This window comes from Exophiala bonariae, assembly GCF_035927105.1.
Source record: "Exophiala bonariae strain CCFEE 5792 chromosome Unknown scaffold_37, whole genome shotgun sequence".
In the NCBI taxonomy this organism is placed as follows: Eukaryota; Fungi; Ascomycota; class Eurotiomycetes; order Chaetothyriales; family Herpotrichiellaceae; genus Exophiala; species Exophiala bonariae.
Window position 1 is genome coordinate 241,691 of NW_027042512.1, and position 14,855 is coordinate 256,545.

General features: G+C 51.5%; 6 protein-coding genes across 6 annotated transcripts; 2 read left to right on the forward strand and 4 right to left on the reverse strand.

Moving 5' to 3' along the window:
* Nucleotides 1-533: 533 nt before the first annotated feature.
* On the forward strand, nt 534-1,286 carry LTR84_009302 (uncharacterized protein; the record flags this gene model as incomplete). Its single annotated transcript, XM_064852842.1, has 2 exons — nt 534-573; nt 640-1,286. 2 exons carry the CDS (start codon nt 534-536, stop codon nt 1,284-1,286), a joined length of 687 nt encoding a protein of 228 aa, XP_064701067.1.
* Nucleotides 1,287-3,720: 2,434 nt separating this feature from the next.
* Nucleotides 3,721-5,033, forward strand: LTR84_009303 (uncharacterized protein; the record flags this gene model as incomplete). Its single annotated transcript, XM_064852843.1, has 2 exons — nt 3,721-3,857; nt 4,007-5,033. 2 exons carry the CDS (start codon nt 3,721-3,723, stop codon nt 5,031-5,033), a joined length of 1,164 nt encoding a protein of 387 aa, XP_064701068.1.
* Nucleotides 5,034-5,344: 311 nt separating this feature from the next.
* LTR84_009304 (uncharacterized protein) lies at nt 5,345-6,640 on the reverse strand (the record flags this gene model as incomplete). Its single annotated transcript, XM_064852844.1, has 1 exon — nt 5,345-6,640. The coding sequence occupies one exon, from the start codon at nt 6,638-6,640 to the stop codon at nt 5,345-5,347; it is 1,296 nt and encodes a 431-aa protein (XP_064701069.1).
* A 1,280-nt stretch (nt 6,641-7,920) lies between these two features.
* On the reverse strand, nt 7,921-9,622 carry LTR84_009305 (uncharacterized protein; the record flags this gene model as incomplete). Its single annotated transcript, XM_064852845.1, has 3 exons — nt 7,921-8,252; nt 8,387-9,289; nt 9,346-9,622. The coding sequence occupies 3 exons, from the start codon at nt 9,620-9,622 to the stop codon at nt 7,921-7,923; spliced, it is 1,512 nt and encodes a 503-aa protein (XP_064701070.1).
* Nucleotides 9,623-10,566: 944 nt separating this feature from the next.
* LTR84_009306 (uncharacterized protein) lies at nt 10,567-12,240 on the reverse strand (the record flags this gene model as incomplete). The annotated part of the gene is made up of 5 exons (XM_064852846.1): nt 10,567-10,825; nt 10,925-11,286; nt 11,343-11,406; nt 11,461-12,010; nt 12,093-12,240. 5 exons carry the CDS (start codon nt 12,238-12,240, stop codon nt 10,567-10,569), a joined length of 1,383 nt encoding a protein of 460 aa, XP_064701071.1.
* A 1,824-nt stretch (nt 12,241-14,064) lies between these two features.
* On the reverse strand, nt 14,065-14,667 carry LTR84_009307 (uncharacterized protein; the record flags this gene model as incomplete). The annotated part of the gene is made up of 1 exon (XM_064852847.1): nt 14,065-14,667. One exon carries the CDS (start codon nt 14,665-14,667, stop codon nt 14,065-14,067), a length of 603 nt encoding a protein of 200 aa, XP_064701072.1.
* Nucleotides 14,668-14,855: the final 188 nt, after the last annotated feature.

The window sequence follows — 14,855 nt, forward strand, 5'->3', positions numbered from 1 at the left end:
ATATCCTCGGAACGGAATAAGCATGAACCGAGCAACCGTTATCGCTTATCATTTTGCGGCAACCCACACAGAACCCACCAAGGGACTCAGGCACCGAAAAGGCAACATCATCCACCAAAGCTCAAGGCTGGGCAGATGCACTTTACACCTTAGCACAGATCCCAGCCGCAACTCTCCGTCTTGAGGTAGGATTTCTGCGATTACTGCCACTGCCACTAGTCCTCGACAATACTTTGGGTACTTCTGGCTTTTTTCATCTCGCAATTTTACTTCTGCTTCTAAATCCTTCTTGTATCACTAGCTGAGACGCGCATCTGGACACCTGCCTGCGAGTTGCCAGCAACCCGAGTATAACCTCTGCTTTCACGTGCCTCCTCTCCAAAGTTTCTCGAGAAATAACGTTGGTCGTCCCTTGGATCCATTCAACTGCAAAGGCCACTTTGTCACATTTGACTGCGATCTTTTACAGTCCTCCTCCGTTGCTCTTAGTTCTTTGCGCACCGAACACTCCCCGCCTTTACAACGACGACAAGATGCCCGCCACGAGTTTCGCAACCTTCCTCATCATCACCCGTAAGAACCCCGCCCCGCTCCAATGCAAAGACAGCCTTGAAACTAACCCAAATTTCCCTCTATTAGCTGTCGCTTTCTTCCTGGGCATCCTTTTCTCCCTCTTCCCATATGACTATCCTCTCCTATGGAGCACCGCGGCCACCCCCGCCTCCCACTTCGATGCCATCGAGACCCATCTGAAGCTGCTCCACAATGCGCCGAACCTGATCCAACGGATTCTGCACATTATGCTCGCGATGGGCTTGGTGGGCCTGATTATGAAGCTCTACAAGCCCAGTGAGAGTAATATGCTCTTTGACGGCGGCAGTCTCGTCCTGTACATGGTCGCTGTCATTGTCTATCTTGCCAACATCATCAAGGGCCTCAGAATCGTCAGCGATGGCACCTACGGCCTGGGTCTAAAGGACCTGAATCAGGACCAGTTGGACAATGTCGATACATCTGGATATGATGTTGATACCGGGGATAGCGTCTTGGGTCGCGAAGATAACCTCAAGGTCTTGGCCGCTAGCAACACCATTCTGGCCTTGGTTCTAGTCGGTGTCCTGGTCCTGCAGGTGGGTCAGTGGTACGCTGATCGTACCGACGAGCAAACTCTCAAGGAGTTCAAGGCTGCCGAAGAGAAGGAACTCCAGGCGAAGAAAGCGGCCGAGTCTACTGGGCCCAGCGTTAAACGCCAGACCAGTGGCTCAGAGGGCAAGAAGACGAGATAGATGGGATGGAAGGTCCTCCGGCAAATGGTCGCTGGAGTTTGCATAACTTGGGAAGCAGTAAATATTTGAAGGTCGCAGGGTCCTATGTAACGGGACATGACATGTCGTGCGTTTCAATGGCCAGAAATGCACGCATTGGATATATGGAGATGTGAACCTTGACAAAGGGCAATCCGCCTTTCGAGAGTGGTTGATATGATTTCACCCATCAAGCCTGACAAATGCGTGGTGGGAAAAGATGCCTGTGGATAATCAGACGCCCTGGCAAGCCACATCCTAACTTGGGCGACTATTTCGTCTTATGTACATCAAATGTACAGCGTTCTTGTGACAGTCCTTTACGGTGGTACTTTTCCACGCCTTGAAGCCTTGTCAAGAGACAATATCATGAAGCTTCTTTTTTAAATCTCTTTATCAAAAGTCCTCTTTTGCACAGACGCTCTTGCCATGTATCCTCCAGAATTCGAGCGCTTGCAACAACCCACGCTCGAAAGTCATGGCCCCGAGAACCACCAGCACATGCATAATTTGGTGACTGCTGGCCCAGATGTCAAATGTACGAGGAAACCATCTTTCTGGAATGCGTGCAGCATAGATGGCGGCACCCGTGAAGTTCAAGAATCCAAGTCCTAGAAAGTGATTCAACGACATGCGACGATTGACTTCCTGATATCCGTAGACAAAGAGACCGTGAATTATGGGGAAGAACGTGGATGCTCCAAGGAAAGTGTACATATGAAATCGAGCCTTTCGATAAGTTGGTTGGCGGAATTTTGGTCGTAGGGTGAAGACGGCCGACGCGACGGCAAAGATGGTGCTGAGGATCCAATAGAATGTGCGCAGGTTAGGGTGGCAGTAGAATTCAAAGAATGTGCCGGGCATGGTCGAACCATATATCACAAAAACAACTCCCAGGTGATCGAGTTCATTCCCAAACTTGTGGACCTCCTTGGAGTGGTTGGACAGTGTGTGATATGTGGTGGAAAGGACGAAGCAATTGACCACCCCAACGTAGTAGACGCTGACAGCGATGATATCACTCAATTCTGCTGATGAGATCTGAGGCCATACCAAACGGTGGAAGCGAATGAGCGATACGGCGAAAAGAAGAGCTCCAATCAAGTGTGACCAGATATTACCCGTTTCATTGTGAAGAGCGAAAATTGACTTGATGGAGCGTAAGTATGAGTTGGATTGTCTTCGATAGCCCGTCAAGATATATTCATTATCTTTCATCCATTGCTCTAGCTGTGCCCAGTCGATGAGTCCTTTTTCGATCGGCCCAGCCTGCTTGTTGGGTGGCATGGTCTGTCAACTTTAGCCTGCACTCACCCATTCAAAGGTATGTTAAAGTCGAGATGTTTGAATAAATCTTCAGTCCGCGGCTTGCCTTGGAGCTCTTAAGACAAAGTCAGACACCGATAAATTAGCAACCAGGGAGTGGAAGAAATAATCACATGCAAACAGTGTAGCATACGTCTGAGCCACTAATACCGGCCACCTGCAGGCAAGGGGAGCCATTTATTTAAGCGCTTAAAATTCGCTGCATGATTGGTGAAGACAAGAACATAACAAACAGTTCGTCTAGAGATTGCAAACTTGAAACTCCTCAGACCACTCAAGACAGCTGGCGCTTGGAAAAGAACTTGGTCGTTGACCTTGAGCTCAGCCTCCAGACGATCAACGAGCCAACGATCAATAGATGTTCGTGCTGGATGGGCGGCCTGTGCAGTATCAATATACTTCTGGTCAGACCTGTTTCGAGTTGCTGATCGGGCACATACGTACTAGAGTTTCAGCCACACGGAGCAGGCGCCATTAAAAGTACAACCTTCAAGAGCACAATGCTGTTGAATAAGAAACAGCGCCCCTACAATGAGCTCAGACATTGATGATTGTCGTACAGCAAAGAAATAGTATCCCTTTCTGACAGACAGATATGTTGCTAAGCTTATTACTATATTTTTCGACCATCTCCTCATCCTCAGCCTTGCCAGTCAACTCCTCAGATATTACGAGCACCACTTCCAGAATTGTTGGCTACATCTCGGACCCCTCTGGGAGAGGAACTCTGACGTTGGTGTTTTCATGTCTCCTGACCCTCGTGCTGTGCGTTTGGTCGGCACTGCATCTGAATGTGCCGCCAGCAGGAAGGAGCCATCGTGAAACGCTGTACACGAATCTGCTGTGGATCACTGCAGGAGTTTATGCTCCAGAGCTAGTTGTCTTCACCGCATGGCGTCAATGGAGCTCAGCGCGAATACTTCTCAAAATTGTGGAACAGCATTCTCGAAGGGAGAACGGAAGTAGAGAAGGCTCCCAGCTGAGGCATCAATGGACGATGACGCACAGTTTTTTCGCCTCAACTGGAGGATTTGCAATTGACTGCCAGCCCTACATTGCGGAAGTCCCAGCACAACTAGGACAAGACATAATGCTACCACAAGAAACATCCACCAGACTCACCCTGACGGCAAAAGGAATGAAATTCTTGGCTGAGCGAGGTATTATTCCAGACATTCCGCGGGAGGATATTGAAGATAAAAGCAAGGCGGATGCACTAGCAAAGATGTTGGTGTTGTTGCAGGCATCATGGATGCTGCTACAGGTTCTTGGTCGACTGTTAGCACACCTTCCGGTCACACTGCTTGAGGTCAACACTGTGGCCCATGTGTAAATCTTCCCGGAACATATCATACTCAAAGACTAATGTTCAATAGACTTTGTGCGCTGGGCATGTACGCGATGTGGTGGAATAAGCCTCTCCTCGCCAAAGAACCTATACTTGTCAAATCAGAAGCCATTACTGGGCTGTTACCGTTCATGTATATGAGCAGCGAAGTTAGTGGTCGGGTAGATCCAGAGCAGATGCAATCACAGACGATTGTCAAGACACTATTTGCGTACCTGAACCTTTACTCGAAAGTTCCTGAGATAGAATACGTGTGCTGTCGACAAACACGAGGGGAGATCCCTGCCAGCACAGTACCAGCAAGCAACGGCTTAGACAGCTCGAAGATGATCGTGAGTCAGATCAAGGGGCAAGACTGTCAAAGAATTGGACCTGAGTGTCAAGAACTGCGGGCGTTCAGCATGGGGCTAGAGAACACGACTGCATTCTTTGAACGGCGACCCCGTGTTCGAATCGCCACAGAAAAGTATTTCGCAAGCAATGATACCGCCGACATTCGAATCGCTCGGCTGAGTGAGATGTTGAAGATCGAAGACCCGATAACTCTGCAGAACTTTTCGCACAAAATCGCAGTCAACACGACCTGCATCCATTTTAAGCCCGAACAGCTCCTTGTCAAGTACAGTCACAATTGGCCGAGCGATGAGCTCCTTCGAAGCGTGGATGGATTGGTAGTCGGCATGGTCCTCTGGCTTGCCAATTTCCTGTACGGAAGTCTCCACGCCGCAGCTTGGAACGATCATTTCCCATCAATGTTGGAAAAATGGCTCTGGCGATCGTCGGCCATTTACATTGCCTTTTGTGGTGGTCTCTGGGTGATTCTCAACTATATGGTCAAAAGTTATAAGCGATTGAATGAGTTCTGGGAAAAGTGGATGGATGGTGAGAAATCGTGGCTGCAGAATGTGACACTCGGCACGATTGTCGTGATATGTGGATTTAGCCTTATGTTTGCTAGGGCATATATCGTGGTCGAGGCGTTTCTGAGTATTCGCCAATTGCCAGCATCCGCGTATGAGACACCATCGTGGAGTCAAATCTTTCCTCATTTCTGAGGAGAATCTTGGGTACATAACAGCTGGGTGGTCATCTCTTTGAGCCTGCTACATGCATCTGTGAGGAGAACAGTAGGGAATGCAGGTTCTCGAGAGTTGCAGTATATCAAAAGACAGCCTTCCTCCGGGAATATTTCCAGCACCCAGACCTGAAATTCATTGATCTCGTTAGTCACGAGGCTAATAAAAATCTATATTGTGTATCTTTAAACTGAAGAATATACCAGCGACCAAGCTACATATACTAAGTCTAACTAAAGTAGATATACAATAGTAGTATTTATAGTATACTTTAAGTCTTTATTTTACAACTAGAGATCATTCGAGATTCTGGTGCCATTGGGTCCCTTGTACAGCGTCCCCCGTCGCCAGACGTGCGTGATGTTGACTGGATTCACCAGAACGTTGATATCCTCTAGTGGGCTGCGAGAAACGGCGATGAAATCAGCGTCAAATCCGACGGCAATTTGTCCAGACCGTGGCGCCTGGGCACCGAGGGTCAGCGGTCCGTTGGCGGTGGCAGCTTCGATTGCGGCCAGGGGAGACATGCCTGCTTCGACAGCCAGGCTGAGTTCCAACGCGTTCTGGCCGTGTGAGGCGGGGTGGCCCCGGAGGCTCAGTCCCAGGTCTGAGCCTAGGGCCATCTTGACCCCGTGCTGGATCGCCAATTGGCATGCATGTTTCAGATGCTTGCTGGCATCGATCATCTTTGTTGCGGATGTCGCGGACAGGCCGCTTCGGAGGACCTCGTGGAGTGTGCGAGTGGGGACCAGGATGGCGTCTTTCTCCTTCATCAGTGTAACACATTCGAGATCCAAATATGTCCCGTGTTCGATTGTCCTGGCCCCAGCCCTCAGGGCGGCCATGATTCCAGGCTTTCCATGACAATGGGCAGCGACAATCCGGTCGCTGAGGGCAGCTTCATCGACAAAGGCTTGGATTTCCTGGGCGGAGTACTGCTGGTGCTTTGGGTCGTCATTCTGGCTGAGGACTCCGCCACTCGCACAGATCTTGATGAATTTGGCTCCTTTCCGGGTCTGGAGCCGAACTGCCTTTGTACATTCGTCGACACCATCGCATAGATGGACCTGCAGGCCTCGATTGCAGGAGGCCTGCCAGGTGGAGAGCGGGATGTCGTGAGCATCTGCATGGCCCCCAGTGCAGCTGATCACGGAACCGCACGAATAGATCTTTGGACCTATGCAGTAGCCATCTTCGACCACCTGGTCGAGGAAAATGCCGTTTCCGCCGCATTCTCTGACCGATGTGTATCCCGCATTCAAAAGCAATTCCAAATCCCTCACGCTGCGCGCCCCGGACACGATTGGATTCAACTTCCAAAGACTACTGACCCCATCGGCCATACCAAGAAAGTGGACGTGGCAGTCCCAGAGTCCTGGCATCAAAACGGGCAAATGAGTCTCATCGAGAGAGTTATAGCAATCTGGGATGTTCGACTGCTGTCCGACGTAGAGAATTGTCTTGGTGTCGTAGACAACAGCCGCATTGGAAAGAGGATCACCACGACCAGGGATCAAGAGATCGGCTTTTATGACATGCACCGAGCCATTGATCGTCCCACTAGCCTTTCCAGCATCAGTCGTCATGTCCGCGTTTGCGATGCGTGTCGGAAGTTGATCGGAGGAGTAGATGCGCCAGGATCAGGCCGGACTTGGGTACTCCAGTGTCCGAATGGACGAATTTCAATCTCTCATTCATCAATGCTCAGGATTTCAATAAGAACACACTAGATATATGTTTGAAAGTCGAGACATCTGGGTGATCACGACCGCAAAAGGAGACATACGCTAAGCCTCGCTTGGTTGTTTCTTTTTCGATGGTTAATCTACTGGTCCGCGCTCCGACCACATTTAGAGACACTCTGGAAGGTCGTCTCGGGCTCCCCACTTGGCTCTGGGCTGTTAAAGCCTCGGCAGGCGTGGCTCAAGCTGGTGATGAACACGTTGGCAGGTTGGAGGAACGCTGTTTGAGATCTAGACACGTTGGAAGGTGTTGCCGCATCGAGGCCTCGGTATTCATCCGTTATGCACGCGGTTCGGCAGAGCTCGATCCGATATCAATGTGTGTGGTTTGCCTGGTTCAATACACCGATGAACCGTGAGCTTGTTCTCTCGTGTATGAAATCCAAAATGGATCCGTCGCTTTGCATCACAAGATCCTGCACTGTCTGGGTATGAGAGAATTCTGGGGCAGGTTTCCTGCGCACACCGAGACGTCCAGAGAGCGAGCTTAGAAGAGAGTTCGGAAACCGCAACATCATCTTCCTCCGAGTGAACAATTATCCCTCGGTGAGCCGGCAGGCGAAGATTGTTCCCATCATTCCTGAGACTTTCTCTTCTTCTGCTCCCATATTACGAGTCCGTTCGCTGGAAAGGATGCAAAATAAGAAGCAACCTTGCAGTTTGAATGACCGCCTCCTCTCTTATCCTCGCCGATGGACTGCTTTGTTCTTGACATGTTAAACCACAGAAGGGCTTATATCTACAGTCGTACCGAAATGTCAAGGATGGATTTTGTAGGATCTTGCCGAAGCTGAAGGACGCCACCGTGAAAGTAGTATTCTACCAGAGTCATTCAGACATGACCGATTACAAGCTAAGCATTTCTTTGAGGTCCATGGGCTAGTCGTTGGCTAACACACTCGTGTGTCTTCTTTGCCGTAAAGATTGGCCAGACGGTTGAAAATGAAAAGAATTGCTTCCATACATGTAATTTAGGTTGTATATGCATGACAATGGCTGCCTATGGAGCTCTCCTCGCCAACCATCACTCATCTGGTTGTTCTAACATCTCTTCCCCATCCTGCCCCATCATACCGGTTTCACCTTCACATTTTCAAGTCCACCCTCTTCAAGGACGGCGCCCCTTACAACTTGTATTCAAAGTTGAGGGCACGATCGCCCATCAAGCCATTGTCGGTCACGCCCTCACTGAGCAGTTTTTTCTTCTCGTTGTTTCTTTTGAGGAGGAGAAAATACATGCCCACCACGCCGATCACGACCATAACAGCAAATGACACACTGATCGAGTTACCCCGGACGAAGCGTGGCGCATCGTCTTGCTGGTAGATGTACGACGAGGAAATGCCGGAGATGTTGGCCAGAGAGACGAGCGCTGGAAGAGCGACCGACCTTTTGGAATCCGGGGCGATGTTATTGGAAAGCCAAGTCAAGAAGATGCACGTGAAAGAGATCAGGCCTAGAGAATCGGTCAGTAGCTGTCGTGGAGGAACTTGCGCGGGGAAAAACGTAAGAGCAGGGCCAACGCCTCATTCCCCACACGTATCCACCCGATTGTAGGACCGGAGCTGAGGTGTGTTGGTTGGTTCTTACCGGCTGCGCATAGGAACATGCCAAAATAACCGGCTGCTCTGTTGGCAGTGCCGATAGCTATGGAATAACCAACGATGGGGAAGAGCGGAAGGATGGCGAGGATGATACCGCGACGCTGGAGCCGGTCGGAGACGTAGGCAGCGGACATGACTACAATTCCGGTAAAACCGTAGATTGGGATAGTCAGATAGTTGGCCTGAACGCGAGTGTAACCCATGCCGGCCAAGATGGTGGGCAGAAAGACGGCATAACCCGTAACGGCGGAAGCGTTGGAGAAGAGGATGAGGCCAGCCAGCCAGACGAGGGGCTCAAGGCAGGCCACTTTGAAGGTAGCCCAGGTGAACAGGGCTTCGCCCTTGTAGACGATTTCGCGCTGCTTCTTGGCCATCATGGCGGATTTTTCGCGCTCGGACAGGAACCAGGCGTCTTCGGCCGACTTAGGCAGGGAGATCCAGCAGATCATGGCGAGGCCGGTAGAGACGACACCTTCCACGATGAACAGCCACCGCCAGGACTCGAGACCATGCCGTTCGCCCGAGATCTGGATTGCGTAGGCGATGAGGCCACCAAAGGCGCCCGATATAGAGCTGGCGATATAGACAAACCCGACTCGCTTGGCCTGAGACTCACGTGGCCAGATAGTGGAAATGATGAAGATCAGGCACGGGACCAAGGCCGCCTCGAATATACCTAGCAGCACACGAGTGGCGATCGCCTGGCCGTAGTTATGGATGAAGCCTGTTCCCAGAGTGACCACACCCCAGCCGAGCCCGGCGACCGCCAGGACCCGATGGATGCCAAAGTATGGCACAGCGACGACCCAAGGAATCTCAAACACGATGTACGTGGGTGAGAAAACCATGGCGATGTCGTTGAACTGCGAGCCCGTGAGACCAATCGACGCTGGATTTCGGTCAGCATACCGCGAGTCGCGCGTAGCCGATGGGCATATCACATACTTTCAAACCCCATCACCCTGGCATTCCCGATGTTGATGCGGTCAAGGGCTGCCATGATGCCAATCATCATGATCTGCGGTAGCAGAATCCAATCAAACTTGCGCAATGCAGACTTCTCGGCAGCAAAGTCAGCCAATTCATCGTTCGAGAGCTCGTTTTTGACATCCAACTCTTTGTCGTTTTGCTTCTCTGAGCTCGCCCGTTCAGCAGAGACCTGGACAAAAGCTTCATCCCTGTCATTAGACTTCGGGAAGGTGGTAACGGCAGGCACGGCCATGGCGTGTGCGTATATACTCGTCTGCTTGGAGAAGACGAAGAAAGTAGTCTCAGGCCCGTCACACTGGAGGAACAAGAGAAAAGGGAGGTCCGCTTACTGATCTGGAAAGTTCTGGTAGTTGATGTCTTGTTCTGACCAGGTGCGTGTGATCGCATTTGTACTTTGTAGATTGATATCGATGGCTCTTGGCCATTCAAATACACTCGTCTATCTCACAGTGATATCTCTAGACCTGATTCTTATCATCGCGTACGATGCCTTCTCTGTCTCTCGATTGTAACCAAGGCCTCTGGTATAGGAGCTGGTTTGATTGGTGCGCTGGCTGTGGAGACGCCTCTAAGGTCTCCACCAGATTCATAGTCCCCCATTGGCTGACCTTCCAACAATCTCTGGGTTCCGGCCTTAGCTTCATCGCGTTCAGTTTCCAGCGTGTCTATCTTTTGCCTCCCAGGCTCAACGATAGTGGACCGCACCGACTTACTCTCCCACCACGAACCTACATCCACGACAACGACTGTCCGGTCACTATTGCGGCGAGATTGACTTACACTTCTGAGATTGGCTCGCGCCCTTACATCTTCGCCCTCCCAGCCCGAATTATCACAACAGCGGTTGGCTATGCGACTTCGCTGAGGGTAGGATGATTGTGTCTAACTTCTTGCCCCTCCAGAATACTGGAGAGATGGATGATAAATGGTGGCAACTATTGGCTCTTCCCCAACGCAGGGCCATCTCTCGATTGAGAACACATAACTCTTATCATTGAGTTAATCTCCTATCTGTTAAAATTCTACCTCAGGCCCGCATGGTCGAAGCGTTTCTCTAAATCGACAACATCTGAACTAGGGGATCTTGCTTTACTTGCTGCGTGTCTGATTATGCAGCCGCGCTAGCCTTCCAACTATCTCTGCTGCTCCAAGGTTGACCTTCATCTCCAGCCTCGCTTACACCTCGATCGGAATCCCGGCTTCTTGCTTAGCCAGGAGCTCGTCAATATTCCACGCTCTATAGACATACCCCGGCGCAGCATTGGTGTTCTTGAACGGCGCGCCCGTGATCAGGTGCTGTAAAGCCTTCCCATAATTCTCGTATGCGTACTGCTCCGCGTCATGTGCCCACAGCCAGCGGTCATATGACTCTTTGATCGCCTGTGGATTCTGCGCAACAAGGCCCCAATTGGTGTGATGGCGATGCGCCTGGTTCCTGAAACCAACAAGCTGACAACAAGATACCCGTTCGGCCCTGACCGGTCCATCAGCACGTGTTGCCTCCCAGAAGCGCGACACGATTTCGGGAACTTACCTGAGAAGGTTGTGAACACGAAGAGCCATAGGGACGTTACTCTTTCCCCCGATCTCCAAACAGCTGGCCAGGGACATAGCATCCTCAATGGCCTGGGTGGCCCCGTTACCCGAACTGGGGACGAAGGTATGGGCGGCATCCCCGAGCTGGACCACTCGACCTTTGCGAGAAGTCCACAGCGGTTGAGGATCACGCCACAGGATTTTCCAGTCCACCAGGTGATCTTCGGGGGTGGTATTGAAAACCTTTCGAAGAATGTCGGGACAGGAACCCAAGGTCTTTTCAAGGAACTGGACCACGTCCGCTGGGGTGCATTTGGAGTGAGTCCCGTACCAGGTCTCGGCCGAGTCTGCCGATGTCTCCTGTGCGAACGCTCGATTAATTTTCTACTCGATAGTGACGGTCACCACCAACGTACCTTGTGAGTCAAGGACCATGAAAATATGTCTTCAGTCCGGGAGATAAACATGTGCATGTCCGGCCTAGAAGGCGTGTAAGTGCTCACAAACGGAGAGAAACAAGCTCGGTTCACTTACCCCACCCACATCTGGGCGTATGACTGTCCACTAGGGAGGAGAGGAAATTTGCTATCGACTTCTGGGTCTGCCGTAGCAAACTCTACCGGGTAAGCAGTGCGATAGATGGCATATCCGCTGCTTCGCGCGCGCACTTCCTTGCGCGTGACCACTTCAAACGATTTGGTGCCTACTCCGTCAGCCGCGACGACCAAGTCGGCCTCTACTCGAACGCCGTTTTCGAACTCGACAATCGCCTTGTCGTTGGTTTCGTCGTACTTGACGGCTCGATGGTTGTATTCAATGGCAACTCCAATCTCAGTCAACTGCTTCAAGAGGACCTTTTGAAACTTGGAACGGAGATGGCGGTGGACACGGATTGTGTTGGTGGTGGTTTCGCCAGCCTCGTTTGTCGTCGTGACCGCCAACGGCACGGGGCCATAAATGTGCTCGCCATTCTGTTTGTGGTAGGAGAGGCAGAAATCGTAGGACGTGGCCTCGTGCTCTTCCTTGGCGACTGGCCAATGTTCGAATGCTTTGCATGCGCTCGGGCCGATGGAGAAGAAGTCTCCTACGCAGTCGATGGAGGTTAGCAATAGTACACGAGCAGAGGTGGTAGCAGAGATGGAAGTATGCAATAGGGTTCCTCCCACCTTCAGTTTCCGGCTTCAAACTGCGTTCAAAGATGCGCACTTGGATGCCCTTTCGCCAGCACTCCAACGCAGTCATGATTCCACCAACCCCGCCGCCTACGACGACAGCTGTGATCCCAGTCCCATGGTGTCGCTGTACGTGAGGCATGTGAGCCCCCTGGCTGGGAGCGTCTCCCATGACTGAGTGCAGTAGTTCTAGTTCGTTGAGGGCAGGAGTAGGCGTTTATGGTAAGAAGATCGACAGGTGGCAACGATGACTTTTCGCGTCTGCCGATTGTGTCTTTGAAGCCTGGTCGCCGACTTTATAGATGCAACACAAATATCATATTGGGAGGTGGATTAACCCCTGTAGATCAACCGGAACTGCGAATGCCGCGAACAGTTCCATAAGCAGCATAATAATGCCTCCCAGATTCCAGCATTGTGCCGACACGCCACAGGTCAGGAGGGGGGGCTGGACAACAGTTGCACTGATGGGTCAGTCGTTTCTGGCTGGGTAGTGGCAGCCAAGTCCCCTTTTGCCTGAAATTTGGACAGGAGAGCAATTGAATCCGACTGCCGTATACCCCCACCGCGTTGATTCGGTACCGCGTTCCCCACTAGCCGAGTTCCGGGTGGTCCAGGCCTCAGGGCGCTTCTTTCCACCCGGCACAACCACAACGGCAACCACCAAAGGGCAGGCCTGTCCTCTTGCTCAAGAGAACGATATTGTGTTGCCGGATTGGAAGATAAGATAGTCACCTGGTGAGGTACATAAAGGCGATGGGCAGCTTATCAGGTCCGCCATCTCTGCACCTGTGCAGCATCCAGTGCTCCCAAACAACCTCGAACTGTGTCGCCCACCACCAACATGGTCGACTTTGCCCCCGTACGCAGAGTACTGACCGCCAACCTGCCTCTTGCGTCTTCATTTGAAGGAAACAGTGGTGCACAGCCGGCAGTGGCCGTCCATTCGGAAGTGTTGACCAGCCTCGACATAGGAGAATTGCTGCAGCTGGGGGCCTCTTGCACCAACACGACTGTCTTCAGCCACGCCAAAGTTCCGACCTCTAATGATGGATTGTATGTCGACTCATGACCTTGCCACAAGATTCTGTTGAGAGTTGAAGCGCATAGCTGACCAGTGTGACCGCTAACAGCAAGAACGTGCAGCCCGAACAGGTTCCGCCACTTGGAATATACATGCCGGCTGGGGTTCATATCACTTGCACTCAGGCTGCCCCAGGGTTTCGCGTCCCTTTGGTAATGGGCACGAGTGGGCATTGTTCCGGATGGATGTTTGGCTTACAGTTCGCAGCACCGGACGACGTCGACCGACTATATCTTCATCCACAGCGGCGAGCTTACACTAATTACGCCGTCCACTGAATACGACGCCGAAGAGGGCCACGGAGAGCTTCAAGAGACGATCTGCAGGGCTGGAGATGTTGTTGCGCAACGAGGGACCATGCACGGGTGAGAGAGTCTTCCAACCTGTGTTCAACCAGAGATGACAGGCTAAATGAAGCATCTGTGTAGATGGGCAAACAAGGGTACCGAGGTGGTCCAGTATTTTGCCATCATGATTGGGAGTCAAGCGGTGAGCACCGAGATTGACGGAACTGAGAGCAGATACATACTGCCAGATTGGTTTCCGGGCCAGTTCAAGGGGTCTTCCTGCACGGGCTGACAACTCCCCTTGCTTTGTCAAGCAAGGTAAATTGCAAACGCACACGGTTCTCTTCATTCTACCAACAATATGGTGGCCTCGCGCATCAATTCGAGCCAACTAATTACAAGTTATCAAATTAAAGGAAGTTAGAGAATTATGGTTAAGTGGAATTTACGTACCCCTGAATGTACCATTGTTTTCAACGGTCATGCACTATGTCTTGCTCGGTGTCTTGGGGCCTCATTTCGATATTCTCGATCCGATTCTTTCGCAGGTCTAAGTTCAGAACATCAAGAAACGCCTTTACAGGCATTTACAATGCTACTGCCATGTTGAGAGTAACTGCGTGGCTGCCGAATTTCCAAGTTCCCCAGCAATGTTCAGAAGTCGAGCCTTTAGGCGGTCTGGTAGTGGCAATTTGCTGTCCGGCAGGGAGGATTTGGGTCGAAGCTCTTCATACTGTTTGAATGTTTGTAGCAACTCACCAGCTGCGTCGGGCAGTCTCACGAGCGCGAGAGTCTTATGCCATAATATGAGCACGCCAGTTGTTGGGTCCTCCCGCGACACCTTGTCGAGATCAACAATCGATAAAGCCATCAACATACGCCCAGAGTACTTGGCGATCTTCTCTTTATCTGCAGTCTCGTGTGTGATGAACTTATACGAGCCGCGGGCAATTTCAATAGGCATGGAAGCCCTGAGGTCTCCACCGTAGAATCCTTTCACGTTGGGTGGCAACGGCACACGGCTACCAGGCTGTAGGGCCATCACCCACGCTTCGACTACGGAGGGTGGCATTTCGCCGCCAAAGTGGTCATTGGCGATGATGTCGCGCAGTGTTTCGGGGTCGGGGTGATTTATTGAGAGTGGTCGCGAGCTCGGCACCCCAGGCGTGGCTTGGTCAGGACTTACGTTGCTGGACATCTCGTAATCATGAACATGGGATTTCATTCAGCTTGTCGAGATCGGTCAAGTGGTCGGCGAATGTGGAAACCCTAGATTTCTATCTAAGACAAACTTCGAAGCGTGGAGGACACCAAGTCCTCGTCAAGTTGTCTACAGTGGACCGTAGAGTAGGAAGGCGTACAGCCATGTTATGCGGCCGTGCGCCC